This window comes from Ranitomeya imitator, chromosome 2, assembly GCF_032444005.1.
Source record: "Ranitomeya imitator isolate aRanImi1 chromosome 2, aRanImi1.pri, whole genome shotgun sequence".
In the NCBI taxonomy this organism is placed as follows: Eukaryota; Metazoa; Chordata; class Amphibia; order Anura; family Dendrobatidae; genus Ranitomeya; species Ranitomeya imitator.
Genome location: NC_091283.1, coordinates 652556209 through 652573862, shown reverse-complemented (window position 1 = coordinate 652573862; position 17654 = coordinate 652556209). Strand labels below are relative to the sequence as shown.

General features: G+C 42.4%; 1 protein-coding gene across 4 annotated transcripts in view; it reads left to right on the top strand.

Moving 5' to 3' along the window:
• LOC138667064 (zinc finger protein 3-like) overlaps positions 1-17272 on the top strand; it is a 98182-nt gene extending 80910 nt beyond the window's left edge. For all 4 annotated transcript variants that reach the window (XM_069755320.1, XM_069755318.1, XM_069755317.1 and 1 more), the window contains 4 exons: positions 7174-7246; positions 11409-11503; positions 11652-11742; positions 14312-17272. In XM_069755320.1, the coding sequence (XP_069611421.1) occupies positions 7174-7246; positions 11409-11503; positions 11652-11742; positions 14312-15204 (1152 nt within the window). In that variant the 3' untranslated portion in view covers positions 15205-17272. The remainder of the gene's footprint in view (positions 1-7173; positions 7247-11408; positions 11504-11651; positions 11743-14311) is intronic.
• The last annotated feature ends 382 nt before the right edge of the window (positions 17273-17654 follow it).

The following is a 17654-nucleotide window of genomic DNA, read 5'->3' as shown; positions in this document are numbered from 1 at the left end:
CAAAGCCCTCGATCACCTGTAAAAAATTTTTAAAGGGAACCTGTCACCCCGTTTTTTGAGATATAAATACTGTTAAATAGGGCCTGCGCTGTGCGTTACTATAGTGTATGTAGTGTACCCTGATTCCCCACCTACGCTGCGCAATACATTACCAAAGTCGCCGTTTTCGCCTGTCAATCAGGCTGGTCAGGTCGGGTGGGCATGTTCACAGCGCTGTTTCTTCCTCAGCTTTACGTTGGTGGCGTAGTGGTGTCCGCATGTTGAGGTGACTAATCCACTGTGGGCACGTGAACAAGGAGCGCGCGATCTGCGCTATCACCCCCTGTCATCGGTGGGGGCGGCCATCTTCCTGGGGCCGCGCGTGCGCAGATGTAGTGCTCTGCTGCACGGGGCTTCAGGAAAATGGCCGCGGGATGCCGCGCGTGCGCACAAGAGATCGCGGCGGCCATTTTCCCAAAGCCGAGTTTGCATCTCGGCTTTGGGAAAATGGCCGCCGCGATCTCTTGTGCGCACGCGCGGCATCCCGCGGCCATTTTCCTGAAGCCCCGTGCAGCAGAGCACTACATCTGCGCACGCGCGGCCCCAGGAAGATGGCCGCCCCCACCGATGACAGGGGGTGATAGCGCAGATCGCGCGCTCCTTGTTCACGTGCCCACAGTGGATTAGTCACCTCAACATGCGGACACCACTACGCCACCAACGTAAAGCTGAGGAAGAAACAGCGCTGTGAACACGCCCACCCGACCTGACCAGCCTGATTGACAGGCGAAAACGGCGACTTTGGTAATGTATTGCGCAGCGTAGCTGGGGAATCAGGGTACACTACATACACTATAGTAACGCACAGCGCAGGCCCTATTTAACAGTATTTATATCTCAATCTCAAAAAACGGGGTGACAGGTTCCCTTTAAAATAATAACCCAACAGTATACTCCCTGATCCAATGTAATCTATGAAATAACGAGTGTCCCTAGACCATCTCCCGTGGAGAGCTGTCACATGGGCAGATGTGACCGCTCTCCAGGGGCTCCTGGATACAATGACAGAAGAAATCCTTCCACACTTTATCCCTCCACCATTGTGAGTACAGTATAGTTCATACTGTCACTTGCGGCACTACTGAGTGGGAAAATTCTCACGCAGCAGTGCCATAAAGTGAGGCCATTGAACCCTCAGTGATAACACTGCAGGAGCCATTGTCTCCTGTCAGTGTGTCACTGGAGGCCTATAGAGCTGTCACATCTCTCAATGTGACAGCTCTATAGGGGAGATCGTTGTGGGACACTCGTTATTAATTGGACTGCGTCAGAACAGGGAGCATTTGTGTTAGTTTACTATTTATTTTTTGCAGGTGATCGATGGCTTCGAGGAATTAGGCGTGGTTGTAAGTATGGTGAAATTAAGAATATTAAAATACTTTTTTTCTGGCTGTGTCTTTATTTAACTCTTTCACTACTATAGGATTAGTAATGGATAGGTATCTTAGTGATGCCTCTCCATTACTAACCGGGCTTAAAGGGAACCTGTCACCCCGAAAATCGCGGGTGAGGTAAGCCCACCGGCATCAGGGACTTATCTACAGCTTTCTGTAATGCTGTAGATAAGCCCCCGATGTTACCTGAAAGAGGAGAAAAAGACGTTAGATTATACTCACCCAGGGGCGGTCCCGCTGCTGGTCCGGTCGGATGGGCGTCTCTGGTCCGCTCCGGCGCCTCCCATCTTCATTCCTAGACGTCCTCTTCTGATCTTCAGCCACGGCTCCGGCGCAGGCGTACTGTGTCTGCCCTGTTGAGGGCAGAGCAAAGTACTGCAGTTCGCAGGCGCCGGGCCTCTCTGACCTTTCCGGCGCCTGCGCACTGCAGTACTTTGTTCTGTCATCAACAGGGCAGACAAAGTACGTCTGCGCCGGAGCTGTGGCTGAAGATCAGAAGAGGACGTCTAGGAATGAAGATGGGAGGCGCTGCAGCGGACCAGAGACGCCCATCCGACCGGACCAGCAGCGGGACCGCCCCGGGGTGAGTATAATCTAACGTCTTTTTCTCCTCTTTCAGGTAACATCGGGGGCTTATCTACAGCATTACAGAATGCTGTAGATAAGTCCCTGATGCCAGTGGGCTTACCTCACCCGCGATTTTCGGGGTGAAAGGTTCCCTTTAATGTCACCTTACAATCAAAGGTAACGTTAACCCCTTATTACCCCACATATCACCGCTACAGGGCAGTAGGAAGAAAGAAAGAGACTACGTGCTGGAATTGCGCCATTTCTGGGATGGCAGGGGGTGGTATTTGTAGCGGGGGGCAATATCCATGGCCCCTCTCTAGGCTATGAATATCAGCTCGCAGCTGTCTGCATAGCCTTTTCTGTCTATTAATTATAGGGGTACACCACATCATTTTTTTTGGGGGGGTCCCCTATTTTAGTAGCCAGTGAAGGCTAAATATACAGCTGCGGGCTGATATTCATAGCATGGGAAGATCCATGGGTATTAACCCCTTCCCAGGCCCTCAGCCGTCGGCTTTCCCTCTCTGGCACAGAAAATTGTGCCGGAGCCCACACCATTTTTTTCCCCCCCCTTTTTTTTTTTTTTTTTTTTTTTTTTCAATTAAAGATATTGCGTGCAGATTTTGTGTGTGTCTTTATTTAACTCCTTAAGTACCTTTTTTATTCTTCATTACTAAACATTGGCCTTGGTATCTATCTATCTATCTATCTATCTATCTATCTATCTATCTATCTATCTATCTATCCTCTGTCTATGTATCTATCATCTATACATCTATTATATATCTATCTATCATCTATCTGTCTATATCTGTGTGTGTGCGTGTGTAAACATTATTCTTCAATGGAGTATGTAAAATAAGAGGTTGGACAAAGAAATTACATCAGAAATTTTTTTTTTTGTTTTATTAAATAGATCTTTATTTAGGTTACAAAAACAGACAAATCCGCCTGAAAAAACGCATCAACATCCACACGTAAAACGCATAAAAAAAGTGCCGATTTTTACCTGCGTTTCCTGCCAAGAGATGCAGATTCTGTGCAGAAAATTCTGCAGACAAATCTGCAACATGTGTACCCTAAAACTCCCCGCTAAATCCATCTGGGCCTGGTGCTTTCCCATTTTGAAGATGGCTTATGGTTTGTCTCACTTCTCCTCTTGTTATTTCTGCATTAATTGCTTCTTGTTGTTCTTGTGTTTAGTTTTGGAAGAGTGACTTGTTGGAGGAATTTTTACCCTCTTCCAAATTAGTATGTGAGGGTTTATACAATTCTTTGTAAAAGTTTTGTAGTGTTTCATTGATTTTCCTGGGGTTGGAGGTTATGTTTCCCTGGAAAATGGCAAAAAGGGCAGGAGATGCTTACCTGCCTAGGCCTCCAAACAAATGCACTATCAGGATGCAGTGGACCCATATGGTTAAGATGGAGACTACACAGCTGCAGATATACAGTGGGGCAAAAAAGTATTTAGTCAGTCAGCAATAGTGCAAGTTCCACCACTTAAAAAGATGAGAGGCGTCTGTAATTTACATCATAGGTAGACCTCAACTATGGGAGACAAACTGAGAAAAAAAATCCAGAAAATCACAGTCTGTTTTTTTTAACAATTTATTTGCATATTATGGTGGAAAATAAGTATTTGGTCAGAAACAAACAATCAAGATTTCTGGCTCTCACAGACATGTAACTTCTTTAAGAGTCTCCTCTTTCCTCCACTCATTACCTGCAGTAATGGCACCTGTTTAAACTTGTTATCAGTATAAAAAGACACCTGTGCACACCCTCAAACAGTCTGACTCCAAACTCCACTATGGTGAAGACCAAAGAGCTGTCAAAGGACACCAGAAACAAAATTGTAGCCCTGCACCAGGCTGGGAAGACTGAATCTGCAATAGCCAACCAGCTTGGAGTGAAGAAATCAACAGTGGGAGCAATAATTAGAAAATGGAAGACATACAAGACCACTGATAATCTCCCTCGATCTGGGGCTCCACGCAAAATCCCACCCCGTGGGGTCAGAATGATCACAAGAACGGTGAGCAAAAATCCCAGAAACACGCGGGGGGACCTAGTGAATGAACTGCAGAGAGCTGGGACCAATGTAACAAGGCCTACCATAAGTAACACACTACGCCACCATGGATTCAGATCCTGCAGTGCCAGACGTGTCCCACTGCTTAAGCCAGTACATGTCCGGGCCCGTCTGAAGTTTGCTAGAGAGCATTTGGATGATCCAGAGGAGTTTTGGGAGAATGTCCTATGGTCTGATGAAACCAAACTGGAACGGTTTGGTAGAAACACAACTTGTCGTGTTTGGAGGAAAAAGAATACTGAGTTGCATCCATCAAACACCATACCTACTGTAAAGCATGGTGGTGGAAACATCATGCTTTGGGGCTGTTTCTCTGCAAAGGGGCCAGGACGACTGATCCGGGTACATGAAAGAATGAATGGGGCCATGTATCGTGAGATTTTGAGTGCAAACCTCCTTCCATCAGCAAGGGCATTGAAGATGAAACGTGGCTGGGTCTTTCAACATGACAATGATCCAAAGCACACCGCCAGGGCAACGAAGGAGTGGCTTCGTAAGAAGCATTTCAAGGTCCTGGAGTGGCCTAGCCAGTCTCCAGATCTCAACCCTATAGAAAACGGATATATTACAAAGTATTGAGATGAAATTTTGTTTCTGACCAAATACTTATTTTCCACCATAATATGCAAAAAAAATGTTAAAAAAACAGACAATGTGATTTTCTGGATTTTTTTTTTCTCAGTTTGTCTCCCATAGTTGAGGTCTACCTATGATGTAAATTACAGACGCCTCTCATCTTTTTAAGTAGTGGAACTTGCACTATTGCTGACTGACTAAATACTTTTTTGCCCCACTGTACCAATGAGGCAGCCACTCACAACCTACCAAATTAATGGAGGGGGTGGCTGCTTGGCATATGACTGCACATTAGAGACTTGTATGTGGTGCTGTTCACACAATGGGAATGCACAGCATCCAGGTTAACAGCCTATTAGTGACACCCTTCTATTGGCGCAGGTGGGCTGCCCAGCGCTATTAAGATGCATCCCATGTGAACAGACACCATATTTCTGCACCTGTGTTGCCATCTTAACCATATGGGTCCACTGCATCCTGATAGTGCATATATTTCCCTGACCTTCTTATAATCTACCTATTGGATTTGCCTGCAGTCTCCCTTTTGTCAGTCTTGCCAGCGATTTCCCCGCTTTGTTCCCATATCTCAGCATTTCAATCTCCTGCCTAGAGCGGAAAATCTGCTCCCTCCTATCAATCCAGGTTTCATACTCTAGTTTGGCCAGCTTCCATTTTTCGAGGTTTTGAGTTGTGGGGCTCTGCAAGAATTCTGTATATAGATTTCTAAGCTAAGCACTAGAATCTGAGTATTTTTCCGCTATCCTTTTTCTTGAGTGAGACCACAAACCTCATAATTTTGCCATTTAGCACTGCTTTCGAGTACAAAGCGTGTTGGTTTACATGTTCCTTGTTGTCCCATTCAAATTCCTCCGACCAGCCCCGTAATTTTTCATTAAATCCCTCATCTTTTGTAAGGTAAGCTGGAAATTTCCATATGTAATGTGTTCTTTTTATCTGGTTATCCACCAGTTCCATACTCACCGGAGCATGGTCAGATATGACCAGGTCATGGATCTCCACTGACTTCGTTCTCTTTAATAGTCTTTCCGAGGTTAGCAGTTAATCTATCCTTGACCAGGATTGGTGGGCATGAGAGAAGTGGGTAAACTCTCTATCTTCTGGATATAACCAATGCCAAACATCCCTCAATCCAGTTTGTTCAAGGAAGGAGGGAGAACAGTCTCTTCTTGGAGGGATCAGACTCTGGCTCTTTCTGTCCTCCTCCCTTAACATTAATTTTTATGCTCTCTGGTCTCTCCAGACACCAGGGCGTAAAAAGAAAAAACCTTAGCTTTACGATACCTCACCGCTTATCTCTCTGGTTTCTCTGCCCCTCTTTGTCACCCATCTGGTCCTGCCACATCTTCTGATCACCATTGTTTGCGCTGAAATAGACTGACTTCTGTCTCTGAGGTCCAGGAGGGTTCTGCATACGCGCGCAAAAGGTCACAACTTTACGATTTCAGCACAGGCTATGATTGAAGATGTAGCCAAAACCGTATGGGTGACAGTAAGGGGTCAAGAGGCCGGAGAAGTAAGGTAAATGAAAGTTGTTGTTTTTTTTGTCTGAACACCCTATACGGCTCATGAAAATGGCAACCAACAGCCAACATCTTGCTTGATCCACATGGAAAGCAAATAAGAAAAAAAAATCCACATTTTGGCGAATGCAGATTTCTGGAAAATTTGAGTAGAATTTAATTCCATTGTAATATATTCACTGATTTTTTTTTATTTTTTTATTTTTTTTTTTTTAACGTTTAAGGCTTGTGTTAGGCCTAGTGGTTAAATTGCAATACTGTGGAGAAAAATAGGTGATTTTTTTAATAACACATTTCTTTAAAGGGAATCTGTCAGCAGGTTTTTGCTATTTAATCTGAAGAAAGTGGGAGATAAAGGCTGAAACACAGAATTCAGAGATGTCACTTGTTTACGAACTGTGAAGGATTTATGACTAGGAGATTAACATTGCTGGACTAGGCTAGTATGGCAATACCTCCTTCTGTGATAAGCAGCTCACTGTATATGGACTTTGTACACAGAGAGCCTGATAGGGCCGGAGTTAGCTTCCTCAGCTCTGCTTCATTCTGAATCTAAAAGCTCTGTCAGAACTGCTGAACCCAGTAATCTAAGTGATACATCGTTGGATTGAGCTTTTCTTTACCTACATTATGCTGCTCTCAGATGAGGTAGAAAAAACCTGCTGACAGATTCCCACTACAACCCAATATGAACGAATTCTCGGCTGAGTGCTCGTGTGTTCTCTGTGGGCAGAGCGGAGTGGGACGCTATCAGACATCTCTGGCAGCAGCCCATCTAGCTGGAGACCAAGAGGAGTGGATTGTTTATTTCAACGTTCCCGATCCTTCTCTACCTCATCTTTTGTTAGAAAAGAGTCTTGAAGCCTCCAGAGACATCAGTGTGTCGTCTAATCCCACCAAATAAATGACTGTACCCTGTATGTTGTCTTTTAGGGTGTCACAGTCTTATCTGTTTTCTCAGGAATGGAATTATTTAGAAGATAAGAATCAATACAAGGACATGATTGAGAATCAGCAGTCTGCGCAATCACACGGTAAGAGTTCAATTAAAGGAGCAAATAATCATTTAAACGATGACATTTTTTGCAATCGTAATTCACGAGGTGCAAACAATGTTAGACAAGTTTGTACAGGAAGACAATCGTGAATGAAATGATTGATAATGATCGTTACATGCTAACATCGAGTTTCGTACACTGTGGTCACACAAATATATAAGTGTTGACGTCATAATTGTACACACCCCATAAATGATGCCCTGTATTCATTACACGTAAATTCATAAAGTATTTAACAAACGTTTCCATTGATAATTTTAAAATAATATTTAGTCAAATTATTGAAGCATTTTTTTTTCCCGCTAATTACGCATAAATACTCTCTCCATCTGTTACTATGGCCTCATTCCAATGCTTTAAAGGGACTCTTGTCAGCACAGAATGACTGTTCAAACTAAGTCCCGCCGCTCGGTGCTTCACGGCGGGGCCAATCATTTATATACACCTTCCCACCTGCTTGTTTTCCCTCAGTCATCGCCCATCTCTTCTTTGATTGACAGCTCTGGCTTGATCAAGCCACAGAAGGGAGGAGATATATGGAAACGAGCAGGTGGGAAGGTGGTATATAAATGATTGTCCCCGCCGTGAAGCACCGACCGCCTGGACTTGTCTTGAACAGTCATTCTGTGCTGACTCTTTAACTGATACTGAACTGTTGTCTTGGAACTTGGTGAACCCTATTTAGGACTTGAGCTAATGAGAATAGTAATAATCACTGTGCTAAAAGGAGGCCGAGGATGGGCTGAAAAATAGGTAAAAATTAGTGAACTTACTAATTTGGTTCCCTGGTGGTAAGTGTATTGGAAGTCCAAGAACAACGATAACCAGACAATTGAATACATGTGTACTAGATGGTGGCCCGATTGTAACGCATCGGGTATTCTAGAAGCGGTGTTTAAATTGTGCACCAATATCAAAGCGTGGTTCAAATCCCTCGCCAGTTCGCGGCCAGACTGCGCCTGTCGCTGATAGGTCACGGCTGGCCAGCCGTGACCTATCAGTGATGCGGGATTTTCGTTACAGACAGACAGAATTAGAATATATATATATATATATATATATATATATATATATATATATATATATATATATATATATATATATATATATATATATATATATATATATATATATATATATATATATATATATATATATATATATTAGTATCCAGAGGGTGTTGGGGCAGGATTCCCTGTAGGCTACAACAGAAATTAGTTACTGACCTGCTGTATATAGAGAGAGTGATGAATATTCAGATGTCTACGTCCTGATTTAGATGTACTCACTTATTTCAGATAGCTGATATTATGAAGATCCAATTTGATGTCAAATAATAACGATGATAAATGTACCGTATATACTCGAGTATAAGCCGAGACCTAGGTTGGAAAATGCAGCAGCTACCGGTAAATGTGAAAAATAAAAATAGATATCAATAAAAGTAAAATTAATTGAGACATCAGTAGGTTGTTTTTGAATATCTATATTGAATCAGGAGCCCCATATAATGCTCCATACAGTTCATGATGGGCCCCATAAGATGCTCCATATTAAAATATGCCCCATATAATGCTGCACAAATGCTGATTATGGGCCCATAAGATGCTCCATAGACACATTTGCCCCATATAATGCTGCACAAATGCTGATTATGGCCCCATAAGGTGCTCCATAGACACATTTGCCCCATATAATGCTCCATAAATGCTGATTATGGCCCCATAAGATGCTCCATAGACACATTTGCCCCATATAATGCTCCATAAATGCTGATTATGGCCCCATAAGATGCTCCATAGCATTTGTGGAGCATTATACGGGGCAAATGTGTCTATGGAGCATCTTATGGGGCCATAATCAGCATTTATGGAGCATTATATGGGGCAAATGTGTCTATGGAGCATCTTATGGGGCCATAATCAGCATTTATGGAGCATTATATGGGGCAAATGTGTCTATGGAGCACCTTATGGGGCCATAATCAGCATTTGTGGAGCATTACTGTATATGGGGCAAATGTGTCTATTTAGCACCTTATGGGGCCATAATCAGCATTTGTGCAGCATTATATGGGGCAAATGTGTCTATGGAGCATCTTATGGGCCCATAATCAGCATTTGTGCAGCATGGCATTGGGGCAAATGTCTGTATGGAGCATCTTATGGGGCCATAATCAGCATTTGTGGAGCATTATACGGGGCAAATGTGTCTGATTATGGCCCCATAAGATACGCCATAGAGATATTTGCCCCATATGCTGTTGCTGCGATTAAAAAAAAAAAAAATCACATACTGACCTCTGGTTTCTCAGGCCCCCGGCACTTGCTATAGTCACCTTTCACCGTTCCACCACTGGGTGCCGCTGTGTCTTCCGCGTCCTCTGCACTGAAGTTCAGGCAGAAGGCGGCTCGCACACTAACGCGTCATCGCGCCCTCTGACCTGAGCGTCACTGCAGAGGATGTGGAAGACGGAGCCCGACGGTGGAACGCGGACAGGTGAATATCGCGCAATGCCCCCATTATACTCACCTGCTCCTGGCACGGTCCCTGCAGGTCCCTGGTTCTCCTCTGGGAGTGGAGTCGGGTCTATATTCATTACTATAATGAGTGTTACCATGTGACCGCTCAACGCTGGAAGAAACTGCCGGCGCCCAGAGAACCAGTGACGTACAGGGACCGCGCCAGGAGCAGGTGAGTATGATTAGACAGCTGCCACTCCCCCTCCCATGCCGACCCCTGGGTATGACTCGAGTATAAGCCGAGAGGGGCAATTTCAAACTAAAAAAATGGGCTGAAAATCTCGGCTTATACTCAAGTATACACGGTATATTATCCTTAGGTTATGAAAGCTTAATCATATGTTCCCCATAAAGGATGGTTGCGCGCCAGCTAAGTGAGGAGGCAGTTGAATTGAGAGGTTATTACATGCACTGGTATGAATGCTACATTAAATATAGTAAATTGACTGAGACAAGTAAAGTGCACTTACTACTTCTTGCGTACGGTGCAGATTGGACTCACTAGCGCTGGCGTGCAGTACATCTGTAGGTAACTGTGTTCCAAGAGGATACGAACAAAGAAAAGAAGCTGAGACGGCGGCGTGGATGGCGGGGGGCGGAGATGAATGTGACATCGCAGGGTTCAGGGACTGGTGCGTGAAAGAGATAGCTAGCCAACACGTTTCAAGGGAAACAATCCCTCTTCATCAGGGTTGTCTCCATGGTGTATCCATATCCTTTTATTGTCAAACTCCACCTCCCCCTGCATGCGGGACACCTGTTGTACTATAAAGGGACTTGTGTGTGTAATTATTTAATGAATGAATGAAGACCCAGGTATTGGAAGATCTGGAATGATTAGTCCTGGATCTATAATGTCGCTAATGAGTGATTAGTTAAATAACTACTGGGAAAACATGACCCACATTTAAAATGTGCAAGCTAAATGAAAACTAAAATCTATCTATATAATCGTCTAGAGGTCACTTCCGTCTGTTTGTCTGTCACGGAAATCCCGCATCGCTGATTGGTCGTGGCCAGCCACGACCAGTCAGCGACGGGCACAGTCCGGCCACTAATTCGCTCTTCCCTACTCTCCTCCAGTCAGTGCCCCCTCCATACTCCCCTCTAGTCAGCACTCACACAGGGTTAATGGCCGTGTTAATGGATTGCGTTACACCGCGTTATGCTTTTTTTTTTTTTTTTTTTTTTTTTTTTTTTTTTTTAACACGGATATGGTTCCCACATTGCTATTTACTACGTGGGCTGTGTTATATACTATGTGGGCTGTGTTATATACTATGTGGGCTGTGTTATATACTATGTGGGCTGTGTTATATACTATGTGGGCTGTGTTATATACTATGTGGGCTGTGTTATATACTATGTGGGCTGTGTTACATACTACGTAGGCTGTGTTATATACTACGTGGGCTGTGTTATATACTATGTGGGCTGTGTTATATACTATGTGGGCTGTGTTATATACTACGTGGGCTGTGTTACATACTATGTGGGCTGTGTTATATACTACATACATATTCTAGAATACCCGATGCGTTAGAATTGGGCAACCATCTAGTTTATTAATAATTGAGTTAAAACCTAGTGTGTCTGCATGTGTGCATTTCCTATAGATTGGTCCAGTAATGAAAATACCCCAGAGAGATGTTCCAGCTCTTTAGATTCCCAAAGATTTCAGGAGAAAAATGACATCTCTCAGGAACATCAGGTTAGTAGTGATGAGGTTAAATGACAAAATATTGCCATAAATCTGAACTGTGTGATCTTCAAATACTTGTGCAGATCTTCTGTCCTAATATTATTTCTCAAAAAATGCATCAAGTGTGACAACGTTATTTATTGCTATTGTTACTCAGGATGAAAACCTGCTCAACATTAAAGTGGAAGTTGTAGATGAAGACGAGGAGGATGTTAGTAATGAGGAGAGTCCTACTGATAGGAGTCCAGGTGAGTAACAGACTCCACCACACAACTGTAGAGACTCTACATCTTCATCTGTATCACAAAGTGGTCTACATCCTCCCATGTCTTTTATGTTCCTCCACATATTTCATTTTGGTTTAAAGGGTGTATAAAGAAAAAGTGATACGATTCCAACTTAAATAGATTGTAGGATTGGCCATTCAAGAATCTTCCATTTCTTCTTTTCCAGCCTTTCCTTCATGAAAGTGGCATGTTTAGGGTCATTGTTATATAGAAAGTCCTTTTTTAGCAGTTTCGATTATCTGACACATGGTGTTATCTCAAACATCATTTGGCACAATGGAGAATTTCTAGTAATTTCTAAAATGGTGAGCTTCCCATGCCAAGATGTTACATTACGACCATTCTATTTATATCTGTCCAGAGCACATTGGTACTGATTCATCAAGGCTTGTTTTTTTACGTCAGCCATCGTGAATGCGCTGGCTTAAGATTCACCTAATTCATTAACAGATGTGTGCCTCTTAACCTTTTAGTGACAAAAAGTGAATGGGCCTTAATAGCCAGCCAAGTTTTACATAAATTGTTTAATTTATATAATTTTTGTTTGCAATTTTTTATTTTTCACTGTTCATATTTTACAAGAAATACTTTGGAGAATTAAACAGGTTATTGCAGCAAGTGCAGGTTCCAAATATATGTAGTTTTTTTTTTTGTTCAATTAATTGTTTAATAATTGTATTTAACGTTGAAAAAGAAATATATATTGATATCGTATTTTTTTTTTTTTCAGGCGTATCATACATATTTATAACAATTTGTCTTCAAGGAGATAGTAAAATTAATTTGGCGTGCGTTTTTTTTCCTTTTTTTTTCTTCACTTCTTCCAATGTAAATAGGGTATCGACAGGTGTCCCAGTTACAGGGTAACAAAGCCCCCTGGTGTGCCAAGTGCTACTGGCAGAGTTGATCAAAGTCTACTGGGAGCCAGCAGCTCTGGGAAAAGACGCAATGATCATGTGATTGTCAGGTTCTACAGAAGCATTGGCAGTGTCCTCACTACATTGTGCTCAATGGGCTATATGTTGCCAGCGATGGAGGGGAGAGAAGTGGTTACAGGCCACTTCTTTCTACTCCGTGAGGGGCCCTGACTGTGTCTCACAGCCGGGGCCAGACCTACTCATGCTACATTGCTGGAACTTTTACTGTACATTTTCAGTTGAGTGGGGTTAAAGCCCAGGATCAAGTGCCCTAAATTTAGTGCTCTTGGTCTTCTCTTTTAGCTTCAGTGCACCACCAGAAGAAATGTTCTCTAGTCAGTTTGGAATAGATGGATAGGTGCCAATGTCTAGTTGCCTGGCAGCCGCTTCAAAGGGAATCTGTTAGTAGGATTTCAACCACCACATTATATGCACATGTAGTTCTTTCAAAGATAAGTCCAGCAAATGAAGTTGTAGTCCTGAAATGTCCATATATTCCTTTGTGTCTCGTGATAGAATAGTACAACACAGCAAACTGGTCATTCCTGCATACTGCTATACTGTTACATTATGAACAGTACACAAAGTAATCATGGGGTACTTATGACCTGCTATTGAATTATTATTATTTATTTATATAACACCATTAATTCCATGGTGCTGTACAGGGTTATAGATATCTTTTACATTAAACAAATTTACAATGACAGACTGGTACGGAGGGGAGAGGACCCTGTCCTTGCGGACTTACATTCTATGGGATAATGGGGAAGAGACAGAAGGTCGGGGGTGCGGCAGCTCTGGTGGTTGGTGAGGCGGCAGCTCGGGTGGTTGGTGAGGCGGCAGAATGGTTATTGCAGGCTGTAGGCTTTCCTAAAGAGATGGGTTTTCAGGTTCCGTCTGAATATCTGAGGGTGGTGGATAATCGGACATATTGAGGTGTGGAATTCCAGAGGATGGGGGATATTCGGGGGATATCTTGGAGGCGGTTGTGTGAGGAACGAATAAGTGTGGAGGAGAGTAAGAGGTCTTACTCTCCCTAACAAAGGCCTTGTGGCTACTATCCCTACCCTGCGGTATTTTTACACTGACCTGCTTTAATAGGGAATCTATCACCAGGTTTTTGCCACCTAATCTGAGAGCAGCATAAAGTAGAGACTGAGACTCTGATTGCAGCAGTGTGTCACTTACTGGCCTGCTTGCTTTAGTTTAGATTAAAAGTAACTGTTCTATCAGCATGAGATAATCACTAGAGGACTAGTAAACCTGCTGCCAGGCAGTCCTCTCTATTAATGACCTCTGTATAATCCTGCCCCCACCACTGATTGGCTGCTTTCTGCTTATGCACAGTGTTCAGCTGCCAATCAGTGGTGAGGGCGGGGTTATACAGAGCTCAGCATTCAGAGAACTGATAAACCTGCAGCAAATCAAGCAGCCCAGTAAGTGATACATTGCTGGAATCATGGTCTCTGTACCCTACATCTCAGATGGGGTGTAGGAAACACCCAATAACAGATTCCCCATAACCCATTGGAATACTGTCCAGTGCATTACAGATGAAAAATTCAGTCATCATTAAAACTCCATATATTTGTGTATATTTTTTTCCTCAGGAGCTGCACAGAACAGCCCGAATGCCTCAAAAGAACATTTTTCTTTAACTGCTAAGTGTAAAATAGAAAATGATGAAATTACTCAAGTTTCCATAGGAGAAGATCTCTATAAACGGGAGCCACATTTATCGACCACTGGCATCTCCGGTGGTACAGGCCGTGGCAGAACAAAACCGTTGTCTATTCATCAGAGAGTGCTGAATGGTGAGAAGCCATTTTCGTGTTCTTACTGTGGAAAATGCTTTTCTTACAAATCGGATCTTATTCGACATGAGAGAATCCACACTGGGGAGAAGCCATTCACATGTTCTGAGTGTGGAAGAAGTTTTACCTATAAATCAGTTCTCATTCAGCATCAGAGGATTCACAATGGTGAGAAACCATTTTCCTGTACAGATTGTGGAAAAAGTTTTGCGCAGAGATCCGTACTTTTTAAGCATCAGCGAATTCACACAGGAGAAAAGCCATATGCCTGTCCTGAGTGTGGCAAATGTTTTAATCAAAAATCTTCTCTTGGCGAACATCTTCTAATCCACTCCAGTGACAAGCCGTACACCTGCTCCGATTGTGGAAAATCGTTTACCCAGAAATCACATCTGGCCCAACATCAAAAGATTCACACAGGAGAGAAGCCGTTTTTATGTCCTGAGTGTGGCAAATGTTTTCGATTCCAATCAGATCTTATTCGTCATAAAAAAATCCATACAGGGGAGAAGCCGTACCCCTGTACAGAGTGTGGAAGATCTTTCACATATAAGTCCGTTCTTATTCAACATCAGAGGATCCACAATGGTGAAAGACCTTTTTCTTGCTCTGACTGTGGAAAACGTTTTACACAAAAATCGATTCTTGACAAACATCGTAAAGTTCACGCCGCTTCAGTAAGCATATAGACAAAATATTATTTTATGCAACGAAAGTATAATTTGTGAAGAAAACTTGCACCAGAAATGGTAGGGAAGCCTCTTCAACATGCGGTTTTACATTTAGGTCTTTTCAAAAGCATTGCTTCTTTGGCCTTTTTACAAATCATTAGTTTACTTACAACTACAGTGTTCCATCACCATGCTGAACAAGTAGGATCATTTTATGCTCGGTTCTAAGAACATCTGTATTCTCTAGCTGTCAGACACAGCTTAAAATGGGACTAACTGCCAGGGTAACAAACATTCAGGTTGTGTTGGCCATAGATCTAGTGATTGACTTCTCCATGATTGATTTGTCTTAATCACTTGGGACTTTGTATTTATATGTATATACACAGAGGGCATCTGCTGATTGATTCCTCCAGTTCCAGAATCGCTTGTGGCTTCCACCAAGTTATTAATACAAGGAGATTAGGACTACTGGAAGCAAACGGGCTCACCTTTCTCTAAGGATGTATATTGAAACAATGAATTGCAGACATCTCCCCTAATAGACTACCACCGACAGGGTCTTCATAATCCAATCAATACATATTTATAGATGCATACCAGCATATCCCATCATTACAATAGTCAGCAACTATACAATTACTAATTGGCAAGGTAAATTAACATATTTATTAACTAGACTGTCTACTTTGTGTGTGCCTGCAGTCAGAACATTGTGCAGTGAGCACACTGTCGCTATTCCCCTCTATTCCCTGTGCAGCTACTTGACCGCGCTTATGTGATTTTTCAGTTACATACAGTCGAATGACGACTAGTCTAAACCAGCTTCTCTTATTGGAAGTGAATTTAGAAAAGTGCAAGAGTCTAGTCAGTACATCACGGAGTATGCCAATACATACATGCAATCAAGGTGACCACCCAACTTGGGGTACAGGTGAATTGTGACACACTTTCACAATTGAGCAGTCACATAGGAACTTCAGACTTTTCTTCTGAGACAGGACAACCTCTTTAAGTACTAGTGATACCTGCATTGTCTCCATATTATGTTGGATTAGGTTTGCTACTCACTAGATTAAGAAAACTGAGCTGCAGCTGATTATTTGAAATCCCACTCTCCCAGAACTTAGATCTGATAATGACATCTGAAATTTCAATGGCAATCATACAGGAGTCTATTCAGGTTATTGACGAGAAAGGTGAAGGTCTGAAAATGTTTGGGTCGTGCAGTACTATAGCTAAAAAAAAAAAAAAAAGCACTCAAATGTGATATTCTGTGAGCAGACAACCCATTTGAGTGCATAACATGGTCCATTTTCTCCTATTATCTTTGCGAAAATGAAAAATTTAGGGTTAACAACATTTTTGGGGAAAAAACATAATTTTTAATTTACACAGTGTAATATTTTAAAATTCTGTGATGTAGCTGTGGGTTCCTGAGGCTTTTCTGACAATGGACGCCTATGGGAGCCAGATGCACCACATGACGATATTCGGCACCGGAGTCCAGCCTCCAAACTGTGCATCCCCTGTTCTCTCTCTCTCTCTTTTTACTCTTGATGCTGCCTATGCAGCATCAACAGTAAAAAAGATATAATATAAAAAATAATAAACCAAAATAAAAAATTGTGATATTCTCACCTTCCGGCTTCCCCTGCAGCCTTCCCGCTCTTCGCGATGCTCGCGGTCCCATTAATGCATCGCAGCAATGACCCAAGATGACGTGTTTTATTTTTTTACATTATATCTTTATCCCGGATCCGGAAGAAAAGCTGATCCGGCGCAATTAGTGTAAAAACTGATTGTGCCGGATCAGCTTTACTACTGGATCCAGGATAAAGATATAATGTAAAAAAAATCCAGCAATTCGTCCCTTCCGCCGGATTATGCGGGACGGATGTGTGAAAGTAGCCTAACCTAGCCAATTTTGCATTTCAAAAGCCAAATGGTTGACTTCCAAGCCCTGCCATGCGCCCAAACACTAGTTTTCCATGACATATAGGGTATCGCCATACTCAGGAGATATTGCACAGCAAATTGTACGTCCATTTTCTCTCATTATACTTGTGAAAATGAAAAACTCGGGGGGGGAAAAGCTACATTTTTGTGAGAAAAAATTAAACTTTTATTTTATCCTTCCACATTTTTTAAATTCTTGTGATGCATGTAATAGATTCATAAACTTCTTGAATGCGATTTTGAGCACTTTGAGTGTGCAGTTTTTAGAATGATGTCACTTTTGGGTGTTTTCTGTCATTTAGCCCCTCAAAATCACTTCAAATGTGATGTGGTTCCTAAAAAAAATAGTTTTTGTAAATCTTGTTGGAAAAAAATGAAAAATTGCTGATCAAACTTTAACCCTTTTAACTTTATAAAAAAATTGTTTAAAAAATGGTGCAGATAAGTCGTAGACAAACTGGAATTATTCATTAACTATTTTGTGTTGTATAACTATCTGATTTAAGGGC